Source organism: Semicossyphus pulcher, unplaced genomic scaffold (genome assembly GCF_022749685.1).
Source record: "Semicossyphus pulcher isolate SPU_LCO1_2020_fin unplaced genomic scaffold, fSemPul1.0.p SCAF_3, whole genome shotgun sequence".
In the NCBI taxonomy this organism is placed as follows: Eukaryota; Metazoa; Chordata; class Actinopteri; order Labriformes; family Labridae; genus Semicossyphus; species Semicossyphus pulcher.
Window position 1 is genome coordinate 6,919,169 of NW_027211704.1, and position 19,559 is coordinate 6,938,727.

The 19,559-nt window shown below is 41.1% G+C and overlaps 1 protein-coding gene across 1 annotated transcript; it reads right to left on the reverse strand.

The window, feature by feature from the left end:
• Nucleotides 1–8,024: 8,024 nt before the first annotated feature.
• agtrap (angiotensin II receptor-associated protein) lies at nucleotides 8,025–19,000 on the reverse strand. Its single transcript, XM_069678420.1, has 5 exons — nucleotides 18,884–19,000; nucleotides 17,654–17,688; nucleotides 17,390–17,498; nucleotides 14,054–14,264; nucleotides 8,025–8,911 (listed from the first exon to the last, which is right to left on the reverse strand). Exons 1-5 carry the CDS (start codon nucleotides 18,908–18,910, stop codon nucleotides 8,787–8,789), a joined length of 507 nt encoding a protein of 168 aa, XP_069534521.1. The 5' UTR covers nucleotides 18,911–19,000; the 3' UTR covers nucleotides 8,025–8,786.
• Nucleotides 19,001–19,559: the final 559 nt, after the last annotated feature.

The following is a 19,559-nucleotide window of genomic DNA, read 5'->3' on the forward strand; positions in this document are numbered from 1 at the left end:
AGAAGCAGGAAATAAAATGTAGCGTTTGTATTTTTGCTTCACGTTTAATCCTCTTGGTTTTCTTCTTGACTTCACCTCACATCAGTTTCAGCACCGTGATTTAAAGCGTTTGCCCTGCAGGAAATCAGCAGGTAGCCTCACATCCCGTCTCTTCCTTTTCCTCCTGTATGTTATTCTTCATTAATCATGTTGCTGTTTTTAAATAGACGCCATTTTAAACCTGACAGGGGCGGGAACATAAACGCATTCACCCCGCTTCTGAAGAGGATCAAACGGAGCTGCCATTTATCAGCAGAAATATTTAAATTTGAAATTATTCTGGGGGATAAAAAAAGCTTTTTTTGAAGGACTTTTTGAAAAACATCTTTTAAAAAAACAGAGCCGAGTACACAGGAGTGATTCAAGGTGAAACCTTCCCACCTGCTTCCTGCACGGAGACATGATTGTCCCACATTCTCTGCACAGGTAAGGACGATAATTAGGAGCCCAGAAGAAGAAGGTTATTTACATGTCGCAGCTGAAGTGGGTTTGTCGAGAACCGACGCTTTAAAGGAAGTATTGGGGTCACGTCGGCCTTAAGGAACAGTCGTGCTCTGCAGAGGTGTCAGAGGTGCACATTCATTAAAAATACATTTGTGACAGCAGAGTAACAAATGGCCGTGCCTCTGCTGTGGTTCATGTACTCCCTCCCCGCGGTCATTCATCATCTGCACTCATCGAGCAACCAGGTCCGTGTTCACTGTTCATTATTCTCTCTTTCTCTCTCGGTCTCTGCGTGGCTCCCTGATCTACTGCTGGAGAGGGGGAAAACACCCGAAGGTTATTTTACTTCAATAAGGAAAGTTATTTTTTAGAGGAACATTTGGAGGTAAAGTTCACAGAGAAATCTCTCTCTCTCTTTTTTTAACCAATTAAGACAGAACGCATCTTTACTCCATTCGCTGAACAGCAGGTGACGATGAAGACGCTGAAGGAACCTCCACGGCTTCATTTGAAGTCTTCTCCATACGGTCGAGACAAACATTAAAGATGGAAGAGGAATATAAAGACGTGATGAAATGAAACTTTAATGATCTCCGTGCAAAAACTGGGTCACCAAAGAAATAAAAGAGTATGACAGAAGGAATAATACAATTAGTGCAAATAGAGCGTCTGAGATAAAACCACAAACGTCTGTATAATGAGGAAGGAAATGCAGTCATGAGGCTTAATTATGCTGCACGCAAAAACTGCAAATGTCACGTGTACAAAGAACCGCAGCTGGCTCCATGGAATTTGCTGACTTAAGACAGATTTGCAGGTTAATATATTTGAATAGATTATAATGTTTGTTCCGTGGATTATGGCTCTTAAATAAGATGGGAGCATTGGGGGTATTAAAGGAATGAGTACCAGCAAGTAGCCAGCAATTTGGATTTTCTTTCACACGAACAGGAAAGCTCCTGTGTTAGAAAACACATGTAACAGAAAAGGTTGTAGGCCTGAGACCATAAAAACAAGTGGACAGGACGCCATGATTTAAGCTCCTGTCATTTTTAAGACTCTTGTTTGGCTTTTTGGTCGCCATCTTGGTTTTTTTGGAGCCAAGTGTGGACACATTTGGACAAGAAGGTAGAGCTGGAGAGGAACGAACCCATCGGCCATAGTCTAACAACGATATAGCCTCTGTGAGTGACGGTTAATTTTGCAGGCATTCCGGTTTAGCCAGCTTTTAGCGATAAAGACTTCCTGCCAAGACTTCCTTCACTGTGCGCTGCAATGTTTACAGTCCAGTTAGCAACTTGAGAAGCAGCCGTGTGGTCAGACCAATGACCAATATAAAGATGGACGACGCATCTCCATCTGCTCCCATTGTACGAAAGTGATGCCAAAATAGCCCCTGTGATAGGCGCTGCCATCTTGCGCTGGTGATGTCATTTAGCGCCAGAGTCTGCTTAGTAGAGATCGGCGGGTGGCGCCACCGTAGCCACTTCCGCTAACCAAAACACACACACTTTACTTACTGAAAGAACAGCAAGGATCCCGCACGCCGGCGTGTTTAACAGCAGAACAGCTTCTCTGTGTTGGTCTGAGGTTAACGTTCACAGGTATGTAAACTCCAACGACTGTAGTGATTGTTTTTGTTACGTTTCCTCTCGATGATCCTCCTCCACTCTGCTAATCCGGAACAGATTAGCTGCAGGAGCCAGATTTGTCAACAGAGCTGTCAATCATCATTTTGACAGCATCAAATAACTACTTAAAAATAAACTTGGACGTAAATCAGCATGATAATAACTAACTATAATGACAGAAACCATGTTTGACGTGTATTTTGATTTTATAGTTTGACTCCCATCTGTTAACATGGAGGAGGCGGGCTTTATGAGCTATACTGCAGCCAGTCAGCAGGGGGCGATAGAGAGGGTTTGGCTTCACTTTTAGGGAGCTGTCATGTCGTCCATCTATATAGACAGTCTTTGGTTCAGATCAAAGTGAAGGTAAATTCTCCCCTCCAGATATGTCTGCAAAATTAACACTGTCATCTCTTGGTGCATTAAATCCCCCGGAGGAGCGCCCGTTCATGTGTTTGTGCTGAGTCTCAGTTTCACTGTAAACAAAAAGTCACACAGAGGCTGCACTCTGTCTTACTTCAGCAGTATGAACCCGAAAAACCAACAGATTTTCTTGTGATTCACTTTAATTAACGGCTCTTAAGTTTGCTGAAATAACAACATCATGATGCAGATTAGTAACAGGTCAGAATGACACGAGTTCTTCATTGACTTTAAAGTGTTTAATGAGCTCTGAGTGGTTCAGTCAGGCTTTTTCCCAATAAGTCAACATTTCCTTACCTATCTTATTTCCTCAAGAGACAACAAGAAGTGTTTACTTTTAATTCCATTTCTAACTCATCCAGCGCACTACCTCCTTTCCTAATGCCAAGTGATTTTTTTGCCCTCCTTCCCTGCTGGCTGCTGCGAACTGGAGGGTAATTGGAATCAATTCTGATGCCGTTATCGGCGGTGACAGATGCACGAGGCCGCGGTGTGAAAAGGTCAAGGGTTGAGGGAGCCCTCCCAGGGGATTCGAGCTGCTCGAGGAATAAAAATGTCATTCCTGAATCAATTTCATATATGAACGCTAGTTTAGTCTCTGAGGGCTTTTTTAGCAAGACTGTTTCTTGTAGTTTTCTTCACTGAGCAGCTCCAGGAAGCACGCTGAGATGTTACAGATACTGCGTCTTCTTCCCATGTTCCCATCCTGACCTGAGATTCTGTGCACCTAAACTCGTTAAGAGACGTGTAAGTCAAAGCATGTCAATAATCTTTATCACTCACTGCCCCCATGCTGAATTATTAACCTGGGAGACGCAGCTGAGGGTTTAATTTGATCCCAGCAGCTCTGAGGGTCATAATTTAACTTGCATCCTCTCTGGCCTACATGAGGAAGTGTGTCAAGGAGAACACACGCTGTTGGGGGGAGTTGTTATTATCAGAGTACAGAGAGAAAAAGAGATAATATAAAAAAATATATATTTTCTTGTTCTTATTTTTACTGGAATAAACAACATTTATTCCAGTTTGATTACATAAATATTGGTCACTTCACGCTGCTGTAAATAAGACGTCTTATTGTGTTGGAAGTCTGTCGCCTGAAGCTCAAATTTCATTCTTTCATAACCTCTCCGGGGATCGTCGCTAACGCAATAACAGAGCTGACAAATTGAGTTCCTTTTATTGCTTCGGCCAACGATGGCAGCCAGCGAGCGAGCGAGCGAGTGAGGGAGCGAGTGAGGGAGCGTGTCCTTGACTCGGAGGAATCACAGGTGTGAGCCGGAGGACGTGTCAAACCTGCGGGCAGCAAGACTCGGGAGAGGTAGCACAGCAGTACGTATTAATCAACAGCTTGTTGGGCTGCTGGCTACACCTCCCTCCCCTCCTCCGTCTTCTCCTCCTCCTTTCTCTTCCTCCACAGCCTCCCATTCTGGTCGGCACAAATGAACCATTAGCACAGGTCACTCATTAACGACGACCCCTCTCTGCAGCTCTCTGTAAGGAAAAGAAACAAAGAAGTCATTACGCAGTTTGGATAATCATATATATATATATATATCAATGTCTGTTTTCAGTCTGTTTCATAACCAGCAAAATAATCCCCACAGAAGCTTTAAGAAAAAGTAAGTTCCGTATTTTCTTTTAAAAAGGTGTCAGTTTGGTCATCCATTATCTATTATCTATATTGCTTAGGGGGCGCGAGAGGCGGGGTACACCCTGGACTGATGGCCAGTCAAGCTGGAGGAACATGTAAACTCCAGCCAAACTGGGATTCGAACCAGGAACCTTCCAGGTGTGAGGCCTAGGGCTAATCGCTTCATCACAGCCTTCTGGGCTTGATAAAGGATACTAGTTTACTAGTTACTACTAGTTTTATTGTTTTTTCAAATATTGATCAGATATCACGTTCACAAGACCTGGATGTATCGCATTCACAAGTTTGGGATGGGAATATCTATCCATCCATCCAAGATCTATATCGCTTATCCTGTTCAGGGTCACAGGGGGGCTGGAGCCTATCCCAGCTGTCATTGGGCGAGAAGTGGGGTTACACTAAACTGATCGCCAGCCAATCACAGGGCTGACACACGGATACAGACAACCTTTCACACTCCTACACCTACAGGTAATTTATAGTCACCAATGAACCTAACCAGCATGTCTTTGGGTCCCCGGAGGGAACCCATGCTTGCACAGGGAGAACATGCAAACTCAACACAGAAAGGCCCCCTACGTCTGAACCTGGATTCGAACCAGGAACCCTCTAGCTGTGAGGCGACAGTGCTAACCACTGCACCACCGTGCAGCCGGAAATATAAGTTAGAAAATTGTTTTCTACTATTTGTTTGTTATCTTTGTTTCTATAATGTCTATTTGTCATTGACATTCTTGCAACAGTGAAGTTGACCTTTGACCTTTTAGGTGCACAATGTCAACTCTTAAACATTTATTCTATTGGACATTATTTGTGAAATTGTGTCATAATTAGCGCAAAAAATCTTCAGTTATGGCCAAAAATATACATCTTGAGAAATTACAGTGACCTTTGACCCCCAGAGTTCATCCTTAAACCAGAGTAGACCTTCACACATTGAAGAAACTCCATCCAGGCAATGCTGAGATTTTGTGATCACAAGAACCGGGAGAACGGACGGACGGACGAACAGAAGATGGACAGACAACCTGAAAACTAAAGTCCCGCCTCTGACCGGACAGCCAATCATATTTAAGGATAGTGGTTTGTCATCTTGGGTTGCAAAGCAGATTCCAGAGGTGCTCATCAGTTCAAATGCCCCTCGTGACACTAACACCATCTTTTTACTGCTCATATTCAGAGAATCAAAATGATCGGGCTGTCTGAGGTGTCGTCGTGCAGCTGTTGATTCAGAGGATGTTGGTGTGTCTTTATGCACACGGATGTGCATGCGTGCTGCAGCAGGAATCGTCTTCCATTCATGATTTCTGAAGAGACTTGCTCAATACAGACAAATGACTTACCTTTGTTTGGTTTCTTTCCTCAAGGGCTCACGGCTCCTACACACTCAAGGACAGCAGACCATTCAAGCTTACCAGAGAAGCTGCTGGAGGAGGATTAAAGCCGTCAGGGACAGAAACCTTGAAAACATGAGGAACACTGGTTTCACCTGGTGCATGCAGCATTATCAAACTTATTATACTTGCAAAGCAGGCAGAAATAACTGTTTTACTTTTGTGCATTAAGTCAGGCGCAGCTGTGGTTGCTGTCTTGTACCATGTGGTTGAGTTTGAGCTCATTCAAAAGACTGAGGGTGGTGCGGCTGTGGGAATGTGCACAGTGAGGTGCCAGGAAAGGGGCCAGGTATGGGAAGAGCAGGAAGATAAATGTGTTGTCTGGCTGGATAAATAAAAGCAGGGCAGTGTGGAGGTCTGTGAGAGGAAGTGGGAGGTGAGAGTAAACAGAGGTGTGTGACTGAGGAGAAGACGGGCAGGAGAGGAGAGTCTGAGAGCTTGCATGCAGGGGAGTGAAAGGCTAAAAATGCTTCATATATCTGTGCAAATTGTTTTAAAACAAGTAACATTTTTTATTTCTTAAAAAAGCATATATTTCATAAGGTGCACATTAGGAAAATCAGGACCAGAGTAAAGACAGAGCTGCAGAATTTACTTGAAAACATACAGACTTTAATTTGCATATTGTCTGTACAGCTTTAATGTGGTGACACCTTGATTTTAGTAACTGTCTTCGTATCATTAAACATCATCTAATGTCGTGCCTTTTTTATCCAAAGAGACATTAAGCTGAAGTGACTGAAGCTGCCTGATGTTACACAGATCCTCTCAGGAGGATCTTTGAAGAAACAGCATGAGGAGAATCTTTTCATGTTGCATATTTCTACAGTTATAAAGCTAATAGAAACCGTTTAAACTCTTCTAATGGATATGTTTTAGCTTTATTTATACTAACAGGGTTCTTGGTGCTCTTATGTTTTTAAATATTTTTTTTCCTTTGAAAGAAAACACAAAAAGGATGTTCTTCAGGTTTTTCTCAATCAAACTTATGTGCAAGCATCAGGCAGCACGTGCTTGTCATTGTCGTTTGTTAAATTGCTGTTGATTTAAGTGCTGACTTTTCTGCTAAGTTATCACAAAGGCCATGATGTGGTGTTGCTTTGATTTACACTATAAAAACACAACTATTTGTTGTTACTTAAAAGAGTATTTTTCCAGACATGTTGCATTCACCTGAGAAAACAAAGCTGCTGTTTTTCTGAATTAACGAGACACTTCAGAACCCAGCGAGAGGCTCTCACATGCGCTCACTACGGTTGCTGCTGCTGATCAGCCTGACTAACAACAACACCATCTCTATTATTTAAAAGACACGAGTATCTCCCAGTGTCTCAACCCCAAACCAAAATAAAACAGGATTAAACTCAACAAGTATCTGAAGTATCGTTAATTCAGAAAAACAGCAGAATTATTTTTCCTCAAGTGAATGGAATATGCTTCCCTACAAATGTGTTACAGTAACAATCTCAAACTTTTTCATGTAAATAAATGTCTGTTAAGTCTCTATCTATCGCCGAATGAGGTAACACAATGGTGATTGAGCCTATGGCCCACTGATGAAAGCCTTTGCATTTGCAGTATATAGTATTACTATGGACTGGGTGTCTGTGGCGTCATTCGCAGAAACAATCACAAGCGACGCACAGTTAGTGACGCGTTTTCATCAGCCAGCAGTGGTTGGTCTGCCAGAGAGGGTAGGCGGAGCTAAGCGGCTGCTTTTCCGGTCTCTGCAAGTGTTGCGAGTAAACAGTAATCTACTATGGCTGAACAAACAAAGAAGAGATCGATGACTACAGATACAACTTCAGAAATAAGTGAAAATCCAAAGAAAAAGAAACAAATTCGACGCTCAGGTGAAGGCAAACAGTCTAAAAAGGAAAGCGACCGTCAGCCAGGAAAATTAAATTGAGACGTCTGCTCCCGCCATACGGATTATCGCCAGTGGGCAGTGCTCAAGAGCACAAAAACTGAAATATTCAAGATTGTATCTTTAAGTTCTTACATTAGAAAAAGGTTCTTTCAGGCTCTCTGGGTTTGGAACAAGCTTTGTTATAGTTTGGTCACAGAAAACTGTTTGTCTCGGTACACGACTTTATGAAGCTAAAACTATATGAGGTATTTGAGCGAATAAGTTGCCTCCTATATGATCTAAACGGCTAGAGGAGGCCTTTCTACTACCGCAGTGACCAACACACTCACCACGTCTCACATGCATCTCTGTGTAAAATCAACCCTGCAGCCACAGTGACCGCCATCATCAATCTGTGATCTCTCACAATAAAACTCACAGTGCTCGCTTTATTCATGGTTCAGTGAATGAAAACGTCACACTGAAGACAGTTCTACTGCCGCATGTAATGTTAATATTTCAAGGTTAAAACATGGGATGCCTCATAAAGCCATTTTTATATAGCAGGAACAAGAGGCTGCACAGTATGTGGTCTGCAATGTACTGACAGAGGCTTTATTACAAAAGAGTGTTTATGGCAGTCTACAGTCTTAATTTGATCATATTTATTTTTTATTTTTGAACATTTTTAAGTTTTTCTTCATATTACAGACATAACAGGAGTCTTTGCACAGAGAGACACTCAGAAAAATGAACAGTAAAGTGAATGTGTAGCTTATTTTTTCTCTGTTATAAGAAAAAAGGCCTGTGACTTGGGTTTGGTCATCATTTCTTCAAGGATTTCTCAGCTCATGTTAATTGAAAAGGTACAAAAGCACAAGGTAGCTTCTAAGGCACGACGTGTACAACTTCAGTCCTCTTGTGTTAAAAACTGTCCAGTGTTTCGAGAGCAAAAAATTAGAACAATACTCACATGCTGCATACAAGAAACAGACAAAACTCTTAATGTTTAAGTGCCAAACTTTTAAAAAATGACTTGGGGAAAACAGTAAACTGATGAACACATTCATCCCTCTCGGACACAACAGTAACACAGCATGGCAGTGGTGTAGCAGTGCTTCCTCTGGGTCTATTCAGCAGTGGTGTGCGAGCTCAGCCGAAGGTGTTTGCACCTCTGAAGGGAAATTTTAATTGGTTTATTTAGGCCACGTTTTATTCTGAAACCCAAACAAGGCTTCTTATTCACAATCATGAAAGTATTCAATTTGTTTCCAGCAGATAGACTGTACAAAACACAAGTACCACTGCTGCATTAAGAGTCAGAGGAAAACACTGCTTTGTTCCTGCTCCTCTCAGTACGTGCGGGCTCCTGATTTGACCTCCTGCGGCTGGTTGAAGGGGTTCGCCGGGCCGGAGGACTCGTCCTGCTGGTCGATGGACTGGTAGGCGTCTCTGTTTCGGGTTACTGAGGGGAAACCTGCAGAGAGAAGCCCAAACAGTCTTCAACACATAAAACCCCCACCATGAAAAGGATTTATTCATAATCATATCTGCTTCTGCGACTCATGAAGGATGTGGTACTATACATATGAAAGCTTCTATACAACTTCCTGTTTCTTGCACACAGATTCATGACAATGTGGGAGATTGTGTTATCTTCATTTCACCATCTGGCCTCGTCTGGATAAATATCTTTGTCAACATACAGTAAAGCACACTAGAGCTGCAGCTTATGATCATTATGAAACTGATTAATCTGCTGTTGGGCGAGATTGGACGAGAGGCGGGGTTACACCTGGAGTGATCGCCAGTCAATCACAGGGCTGACACATAAAGACAGGCTGTGTTCAAAATGCCATGCTATACTAGCAGTACGTACTGATTTGGCCAAAATGTAGCATGTAGCATGCAAACAAACGCAAAGTTTACAGTATGCCAAAAATGCCCGGATGTCGTACTGATTCGGATAAATCTCTAGTATGCATCAGACAAGTCTACCTCGCCTACTGTATCCCACAATGCAAAGCGCTGGAACGTCACAACGGCAGTGGAAATGCAGCATTCCAGCAGAAGGGGGCGCTGTAGCTAAATAAGCAGCTTTTTGCTATTGGCAGAGTATTGTTTACTTCTGGTTTCCAAAAGCAGAAACAGCTCTGTACTACATACTACCGCCAAACGCAGTATGCAGTATGTAGTATGTAGTATCCGATTTCGCACACAGCACCAGACAATCTTCCACGCTCACATTCACACCAATGAGCAATTTAGAGTCACCAGTGAACCTAACCAGCATGTCTTTGGACTGTGGGAGGAAGCTTGAGGACCCGGAAGGAACCCTAGCCTGCACGGGGAGAACATGCAAACTCCACACAGAAAGGCCCCCTTTGTCCGAACTGGGATTCGAACCAGGAACATTTTAGCTGTAAGGCAACGGTGCTAACCACTGCACCTCTGTGCAGCCCACCCAACTGCATTTTGTGACATCAGAAAGTGCAGCCTCAGCAAGCTTCAGAGAGCTGGCCAATCAGAAGAAAGTGGGCTTGTAGCGGCGGGGTTTCTTAAAGGGACAGAGCCGACTGAGTCGTTTCAGGCAAAGGCTGTATGAGGGCCTGCACAGAGCACCAGGGTGAGATATAATAGAAGAGACTCGGCCATTTGTTGCATGTCATCCCCCTCTTCCTTTATTTCCAATTCTATCCACTATCCTATCAATAAAGGCTACAGAGCAAAAATAAAAACAAACAAAAAAACTCCTGTAGTATTTTAGAAATCTGTTCCATTTCATCTCTCTCTTTTCACACGTTAATTTGATTAGCTGCAAACTGAAGAGATTTGGCCACATGAACAGACCAACATCTATGCTCTGAAAAATCTTCTAATCTGGGATTTTTTGGAGCTTTTTACTCAGAAAGCTGGTGCATACTCTGTGCAAATGTTAATATGCTTAATAAGGAATTCTATGAAGAGTGTTTACTGATGTAATCCATCTGAAAACTTTAAAAGTACAGAAACACAAAAAAAAAAAAAGACTATGGCATGGCCAGAATAGTAATAACATGTTTTAGAAGTTCAAAGGCACGCACACCTCTGCATGGCCCGGAGTCCTTTTACTGTGACAAACATGCACAAAATAATAATGACTTCCAACGGTTTATTTTCACTTTACTAAAACTGCTGTGATGTTTATTTGTTTATTTTATTTAAAAGCATAGAAATACAATCATTGTTGGTCAAAAAAAGCTGCATATAATTCAGCAAACTTATATAAGTGTGCATTTCAAACAGGTCACATTTATCGTCTTCATTATGTTGAGTGTAATTAGCCTGATTTGAGAATGTGCAGCATCATGCAGCTCTGCTTTAAATATATGCAAACAGAAGACACAAGCACAAATGAGGTGTCTGGAGAGAAGAACAAATATAAATAATACATACAGAAGCAAACTTGCAGAAACATTTAAACACATAAAACAATGGACTTTAACACAAACATAATGATATGACAAACATAATCAGGCAGGTAGGAGAAGGTAAGGAGGACTGGTGGAGGTGGGGAGAGAAGAATTAAAAGATAAATAATTAAAAAGAGAAAAATAAAACATTTGTGAAAGAAATATAAGTTTATATTTGTCCTTCAGTCTGATTTGTGACCTTACTTCCTGTTTGGGAGAGGATGGAAGGAGATGATGGGAGGAGAGAAATGGTGAAAAAGGAAGAAGCCGGGAATCAATAGCGGCGGCCAATAAAGGCACTGTCAGCACTGTCCGTAGTGCATCGACTGTCCACAGAGGTCTCAAAGTCTGAGAGGTCAAAGGTCAGCGGTGGAGGAGAGGAGAGGAGTGAGGAAAATAAAAGAAATGAAAAAAGACACGAGACAAATGGTCAAAACACGAGACAACACAAAAGTTCACATGTGAAAAAGGCAGTTCCACAAACAGGCGGGGCAGACTGTAAAAAATGGAAACGAGGAGATGACAGACGAGAACACAGAAACATAGGTTCAGACACATTCTTACACATTAGGATTACACATTAATTGACCGAAAGCCAGATTAGAACATTCTTCATTGCATTGCAGGGAATTAAAAGTTTACCAAGCCCCGCCCTCTCTTAGTTACTGTTGCTATGCCTGTTGAACTGTACATTCTAAAACAGCTCATAAACACATCACCATGACAACAGTGAATTTACCACACAAAATTAGTCTTAATCTTTGACCCTGTGAGTCGTTAGTTTCCTACAGATGAAAACAAAAGCAGGTTTTGGCATGTGACTGTTGATTGTTTTTGGCTGAAATGAAAACGGACGCTAGCAGGTATTAGCAGCTATAGCTAGCTAGCTAATAAACATTAACTTCACTCAAACATGTCAAAATGGAATTCCCCATAAAATTTGCATTTGATGCATAGGTGATAGCTTAACCAATGATGTGTACTGTTGCTAAAAAAAAAGACATAACTTTAGCTATAGGTACTTCATATTGCCAGGTAGTAGCCTATGCTAGCTAGCTCACAGTATAATTAAAATAAATTAAGGTCAGGCTGATTTCAATCCAACAAAACGTTGTTTAGATGCTAACTATAAAAAAACCACAGGACAGGACTAACTTTTTTGCAAACGTAATGCTGCAAACGTAACGCAGGAAAGGAGTTTAGCTGGGAATGCTAACACAAAACCATAAACTCCAGCATAGCCTCATCAAAGATCTCAGAACCCACAACGCACACACACACACACACACACATGCACACACACACACACACACACACACACACACACACACACACAGGGGAATAACACTAAGTGGATCTCCCAGATGTGAACTGAGTTTTTCTAACATCATCTGTAACCCAACAAAGCAATGTAGTTAGCTAGGCTAGCTTAGCTTTGGCAGCTTCTGTTGCTTCTCTGATATATGAGACATTACAAAATGCAGCACAAATGCCCAGCTTACTTACAAGAAAGATGTACAGTATATTTGTTTCCTTCACTCTATATTTCGCTCTATGCTTATTGTATGCACCATCAGACAAAGCAAATTACTTGGCAATAAACCTGTTTCTCATTCTGAAGTGTTATTACTGTTGTTGTAGTATAATAGTTAGCAGGGCATGCTAATGTTAGCTACACTTGATTTGTGATGATTGGAAAATGTTCAGGGGAGGTGATAAGCAAGTGGCCAATTTAATGTTATGACTGCTTAGTCTTACAGCCTATATTGTGTAAAGCAGTGTTAAAATAAAACTAAATACAGAAATCAGCAGTGATTTAAACATAAGCATAAAAAGGCCCCCAATCAAAACCCAGGGATCTCTGTACGCCTGAATCAACAATTCACTCCCATGCACCTGATTGCCTGGTTTCCCAGAGTGCTTTGCGCAGCAGGGAACCTTGTTAATGCCAGCTATGCAATCAGACAGCAATTAAAACACACATTGTCTGAAGCTAACATTAGCTACGTTCATCAGTCACTACGCAGCCAATCACAGTGTAATGGGTGAACCTGCTGTGTGTATGTGACGTCAAAGTAAAGCCACGGAGAGCGGATTCATCAATATTCAATTATCCTGCAAACAGACAAATCAGGAGATGTGTTCTGTTGAGGGTTGGTCACAATGAAGGAGAGATTTTATTACTTTTCCCTGAGGTGAAAAATTACTATTTTATCTGGAATATTACAGTTAATAATAAATGAGACCTCCCACTTCCTGGTTTATTTGTGTCATTTGTTGCACTTTTTATAAAGGCAAACATTGAGCACGTCTAGACTCACAATCCCTGTGAGGAATCAATCTCACTTCCATCAAATTCCTGCCAAGTAAATAATACATACAGCTGCTTTTGGTTAATCCATAGAGATGAAGCCATGAGTAACATTTTTCAGATTTTAAGAGTCCAGAAGACGACACGGCTCGCTGAGATTTTTGATGGAAAAACTCTCTGAAGTCTAAAAATCAATGGACACACACACATGCGCTTCAATCACAGAGCACATCTTGAGAATCTCCTGACCACTCAGCGGAAGAAGTGTACTTATCATTTATTTGCCCACACAAGCAGAGAGCTTTATCAACAGTCAATAACGTCACAAAATCACTTAATCTGTGGACCTTATCACTGCTTCTCTTACATCAATCCTGTGCTGGTTTCTATCATGGCCGATCACAATTTGTCCCTCCTGCTGCAGTGGAAATCAGTGGCACTCAGATGTGATAAACAGCTCCCTGAGGAATGATTTCCTTGCCCGGATGAACTTCAGATATTTTGCTGTATTTGAAACGTCTTGTGACTCTAACTTATTGGTTTGACTGTGGAATCATCTGCCGGTGGTTTAGCACAGATGCTTACCAGTTTGTGCTGCACTTGGCCGGCCTTTCACGACAAACAGCATAAAACAACACAGAGAGGATCTCAAAGCACCACTGGACACACGCATCACACTGTGCATCCAGCTTTGGTCAAACTCAGGGCAGGGGTTCATAATATTTATGTATGCATAATATATTTGCTGGGAGATTTAAGGTTATTTCTCCCACTTTTTAAATGTTACATATACCAGAATGTGTCCGTTTTAAGCACCAATTGGGCTACTGTACTTCTCTCATCCTGCAGCACTTACCAAAGTTAACGTTGTAGTCTCCTCCTCGTTCGCGGTACATTTGGTAGACAAAGAAGCAGGACACAGGTTTGATCAGCAGGCTGAGGATGGCCATTCCTGCGCTGAAGCGGAACACGTTGTTTCCCCGGTCTAACGACAGGTCATTCGCCGGGTAAAAGATGCTGAAATGGATGATGTCGGCCAATATCGTCACAAGCATCCCCATCAGAAACTACAGGAAAGGACAGAGAACAGAGGGCTTTTGAACTTAGTGTTTGGTTTCATGAAAACACTCCATTATCATTGGTTTTCATTCTCTCTAGTGCCAACATATTGAACAGCATGACAGAGAAAAATGGCCACCATGTGAATATAATCAATGGTTGACCAGGCGACAGAAGAAGTCCGATATGGCTTGGTATCATTTAAATCAATTTCAACCAATAATGCCAATGTCCTTCCAGTGACCCTCCATTTGATACCTTGTCACTGTAGGCCTTATTCATTCATGTGTTCACCCATTTCTGTGAATGGAGACAGCCGCTTGCTGTTTACACACGAACCTTTGTGATGCCAATTCTGTCAAATACACCATGCCAAAATTTGGTGGGGCGATTAGCCCACGGATCGAGTGCAGATCACGATTAACTGGAGTAGTCAAACGTGGGTTAATTGGGTTGATGAGTTCAAGGTACAGAGAACCAATACACAGACCTAATATCCATGCTCAAACTGGCCCTGAGAAAAAACCTCTGGACTTTACTCAGAAAGTGAATTGAAACGTGTAACAATACAAAAGCGTGCAGAGCTGAGAGGCTTTGGCAGGGTTCAGGACTTCTAGTAATCAGTCTGTAGTTCCTTTTGGAAAAACAGCTGACAGAGTGTTTACTGCTTTACATCTCAAACAGGTTACTGTGCTCTCCAATAACTGTTCTTTCTCATTACTCGCTCCAAAACACGGTGAATAAACCACAAACTATGACCCATTGTCATTTGGTTCAGGGTGGGAAGTTCAAATTCTTCCATAAGGGTACCGCTGTGTTCTAAGATGGTATTAAATACGATATGAGGAAACCCTTTGATGTGCGATAACATTGTTTAATATAGTGATGACAATATGACGTGCAATAAATAGCAAAAAAAAACAAACTTACAGTTCACAAGCCTTTCTGCTGTTGGACATGTGTATTCCAGTACTTCCAGTTCTTTAACCATGTTTTCCTCACTCTTCTGACCTTCCTCAGCCATTATGCTAACTAACCTCCCAGTAGCAACCAAAATTAAATGAATTAAATTAAGGGAAGCTGACAACAAGCTGGAGCTCCAGCTGATGCTCCACATGCTGAGTTTGAATGCAGGGAAATGTACCCTATTGGTGCGAATAGAGGAAGACCGTATTTATAAGACGACCCCTCAATTTTCAAGACTAATTGTTTAGCAAAACCAAATTTGTTTTTAAAAAGAAACCTGGACCTTTTCAATACAATCATGTTTTCAGTAACTTTTAGATTAAATTGTCACATTTAAATTCAATAAAATACCTTGACATTTTTCAATAAATCATTAACAATCGAAGTGAGGTCTATTTATAGAGCAGTCCTGAAACAGCTGGATGACAGCTATTAGCATTAGCATTAGCTGTTAGCATCTGTTAGCTAAGCCTATTAGCATTTTTAAGACTATCTTTACAGCTCGCCGTCTCCAGACATTACACCGTATTTCTTGGCTGCTTGACAGTTGTTTAATGACTCTGTTGCACTGATAACTATCATCTTAAAATTAGCATCATAACTCCGCCTCAGCTGTCGGTTAACTTGTCCGACTTTTGAGCCATGTTGTTCCAGGCGATCGCCGTGTCTCTCCATCTTTCATCCCCCCGGCTCTGTAGCTGTGAGTGACGGCTGGCCTCAGTCATGGGGGGAACACTTGCTCTACAGACGAGTCGCGCCGTTTACTGTTGTGAACGTATACTGGCCTTTAAAAGTCTAGACCCCAAAAATAATACGATATATATATATAATATACTTGGAACAATACGGTAAATACAAAGGGTTTTTCCAATGCACTGTTATTCAGATAGTCTTTTGAGATGTGTTTAATGCCCCTGTTCATATCATGATTCCATTAAATTACACTTTATTCATCAGGAATCTGACAACTTATCTTTTCATGTTTGATCCGCAACTGAAAGGACAATGGAAAGTGAAAGTTTGGAGGGACATTGCAGCATATTTCAAGCTGAAACGACATATTTGATAACCCGTTAGCTACCATTTAACCACTTCCTAGCTTAAATTAATGTTAGCTAGCTAGCATTTCTGTTAGCCAAGAATGAAAGCCTTTTCTATCATATTGTTAAACACTATCAAACTGTATGTTAGCAAAGAATTAGTTGAGTGCTGATGTTAGCTGTTATCTTAAGGTAGGGAATAGGTTATCAAATGTGTAATTGGAGCTTGAAATATGCCTCTATGTTTCAGTTTTAGTCTGTGATCAATCAAGACTCATTAATATGATAAAGATTTGCCAGAATCCCAATGCTTATACAATTTGCAATCTGGAACAGGACGGTCAAACGTGATTAGACTTTGAGACCCTGAGGTCAGAGGAAAATGGCCTCAAAGTTAATATGGATTGTGTCCCAAATCATTCACTTCCTCCTACTCACTATATAGGGAGATCTATCAACAGCACTAATAGTAAACTGATTGGCAAATTGATTTAACACTTTCAGACACAACTCTTTCCATTTTCTCTGCACCATTAATTACATCGTTGCAGTTTTGTCTTTAAGCACAATGCATGGTGGTAGATATTGATAGGTTGTACACCAATGGTTGTACTTTTAACGATGCATTGTGGGATGATTTGTGTCCACTATGAAGTGTAAAAAAAATGTCTTACCATCAGGACAGCAGAAGCAAATGGCAACCTTACTACATAGTGGACTATATAGGGAGCAGTAGGTGATTTCAGACACAGTCATGGTCACTTAGTCGGATTGGAAACCATGGATGTCAGAGTTAGGGTAGGGTTTCTAACTTTTTAGGCTCAAAATAAGTCCTAATTTATGTGAAACCAACTGAGACTAATTTAAAAGCAACATTAAGAAAGGCCAGAACAGTTGTGGTGCATCTGGCCAGACGAGATGCACCGTGAAAGCCACGGCTCCTGTTCTCTGTGCTGTATGAAAGGAAGGTTGTCCTTCTCAAAGGGAGGCTCACAGATTGTCCCAGATTCCACAGACAGATAGGTTAGCACGGATACGCATTGCTGTGCCTATAGTTAGACTCCTGTACGTGTCACATGACGTTAAGATTGCACCCTGCATGAAGAAGCCGGAGCAAATAAACTCACCATGAGCACAGCGTCGATGGAGTCCCTCTGTGCGATTGCCCAAACCCCGATGGCTAACACACTGAAGTTGGCCCAGGAGTAGGAGTAGGGCAGCCACGCCATGCTCCCCCTACAGCGAGCAGAGACATGTTTCAGGATGGGACGTGCAGGTTTAAGAGTCTGAATCAAGATTGTGAGTCTCTGTGTGATGATGTGCGTGAGTGCCAGAAGAGGAGAGAAATTCCTCAGGTTTGTGGAAAAAAAACAAACTGTGCTTGCACTCACCATATTGTAAGCAGCCAGTGCGCCAGAACTATGGCCTGTGAAAACAAGGAAAAGAGTGTTTGAAAGAAATAATGAGTTTTAAAGACCATTTAAAATCTTCCCCTGTGGTCTAAGTCAGTTTAGTCTACGACTGGAACAACAGAAAATTTATTGGCAACAGTTTTGATGATTTATCAATCATTAAGTACTTAAAAATTCCAAACATTTAGTGGCTCTAGCCTCTCCAAAGTAAGGACTTCTTGTTTTTCTACCTTTAATATCATTGTAAACCAAATCTTTTATGAGTTTGGAAGTCATCTAAAGCCATTACCTTTAACTCTGACATATTGAGATAGACATATTTCACTATTTCCTAACATTAAATCGACCAAACGGTAAATCATTCATTTAAATAAATACTAAAGAGTTGAATTGATACCAAAACAACGTCGGGGTGCAGCCAGTTCAAACTGTGTGAGCTCTCAAAGCCAGAAACTACAGAACTAAATGTAAAGCATGTGATCAATTTGCATCTGGTACAACATGTGAAGCTGCATCAGGTTCGTTTAATTTCACGGCTCCAAAATTATGAATCAAACCCACCAGAATATCAAGCTTACTGCTCCTTTAACTGCATTTCTTCTTTTCTTACTGTTTACATCACACATTGAAGTCAAAGTTTCTAAGCTTTGAATAAAAGTTGGTCAAACTGCATTTGAAACATTTAAAGCTTGAAGAAGTTACACAAATGTTGCTTTAATTTTCATGGTTCTCCATTTTTAAAGGTGCTGGCTGTCATCCAGGCATCACTTCATTAACAGAAGAGTCACTTCCTTTTACACACATTTCCTTTCCATATTTAAGCTGTGAATTCACTGTACATCAACTTTGCCAAAGCTGTACGCAAATATCTTCTTAATTTATCATATAAAAACAGAATTCAAAACTTTGTTTGAGTTTGTAACATCCAGTACAGTTATCTACTCTAACCACAGCCCTGCTGCCCATCAATGATAAATGAAGTCTGAATGCTCTTTAACACATTTTGAAGGCAACATTTCTTAAGTAACTCCTTAAAATCTAACATTTCTTTGTAACCGTCACAAGCTGAAGCAGGTAGTTGCAACACAGAGGAACTACAAATGGAAACTGAGTCACAAAGTTTGCATCATCATATAATTTACCCCCAGTCTGGTTAAAAGACTACCACACACACTTCCAACTTTAAAAACAAGCTAAGCGTGAACTTACCTTTAGATTTATGGCAGGAATTTCCATAATATAAAATATAAGTTTGGTGAAAGCAGCTCCACTACTTGTTGAGGGGGCTACATGAAAGAGAAGCGCAGGTTTTACACAAACTTCAGTGCAAAACTCCTCCTTCCCTCAGCTCAGCCTGCAAACAAAAACCATGTGACAGCAGCCTGACTGCTTCCCATGTGACTCTGATCCTCCTCACCCCTCCTCCTGCCTCTGTTCTGGCCTTCAGTCTCTTAAAAGGGAAGAAACCACATGAGCAAAAACATTGGTCACAGTTATTTTGTCTTAATTTCAAGCTTCCCGTGAGCTCGTGTCCATTCAGTGGTTTAATAATCAGAAATATAGTTTGAACATTAAAAAGTTAAACAGTATACACACATGACAAGACAATATATTTAAAGCTGGATATATTTTAAATTGAGATTTTTAATGGTTTTTACTTATCAGGGAAACAATTTTACACAACGGCATGCAACACATCACATGTCAACAGCAGTGTCATGATTTGAAACGGTCTTATTGTGACTGATGGCAGCTTTTACAGACACCATCATGTTAAATTGAAGATTTGTACTTAACTTTGTGTGTAACTTTTGTTTGTAGACCTCATAAATATAATTGAAATCGATAAGCAGCGCCGTAAAGGAGGATTAAACCTTTGATTAAA

Bases quoted from the DNA above. Each gene is read 5' to 3' on its own strand.
- agtrap (XM_069678420.1), bottom strand. From the start codon at position 18,910: ATGGAAATTCCTGCCATAAATCTAAAG. The intron at 17,689-18,883 runs GTAAGTTCACGC...TTGTTTTCACAG, and splicing joins TTCCTGCCATAAATCTAAAG to GCCATAGTTCTGGCGCACTG. The intron at 17,499-17,653 runs GTGAGTGCAAGC...TGCTCGCTGTAG, and splicing joins CACTGGCTGCTTACAATATG to GGGGAGCATGGCGTGGCTGC.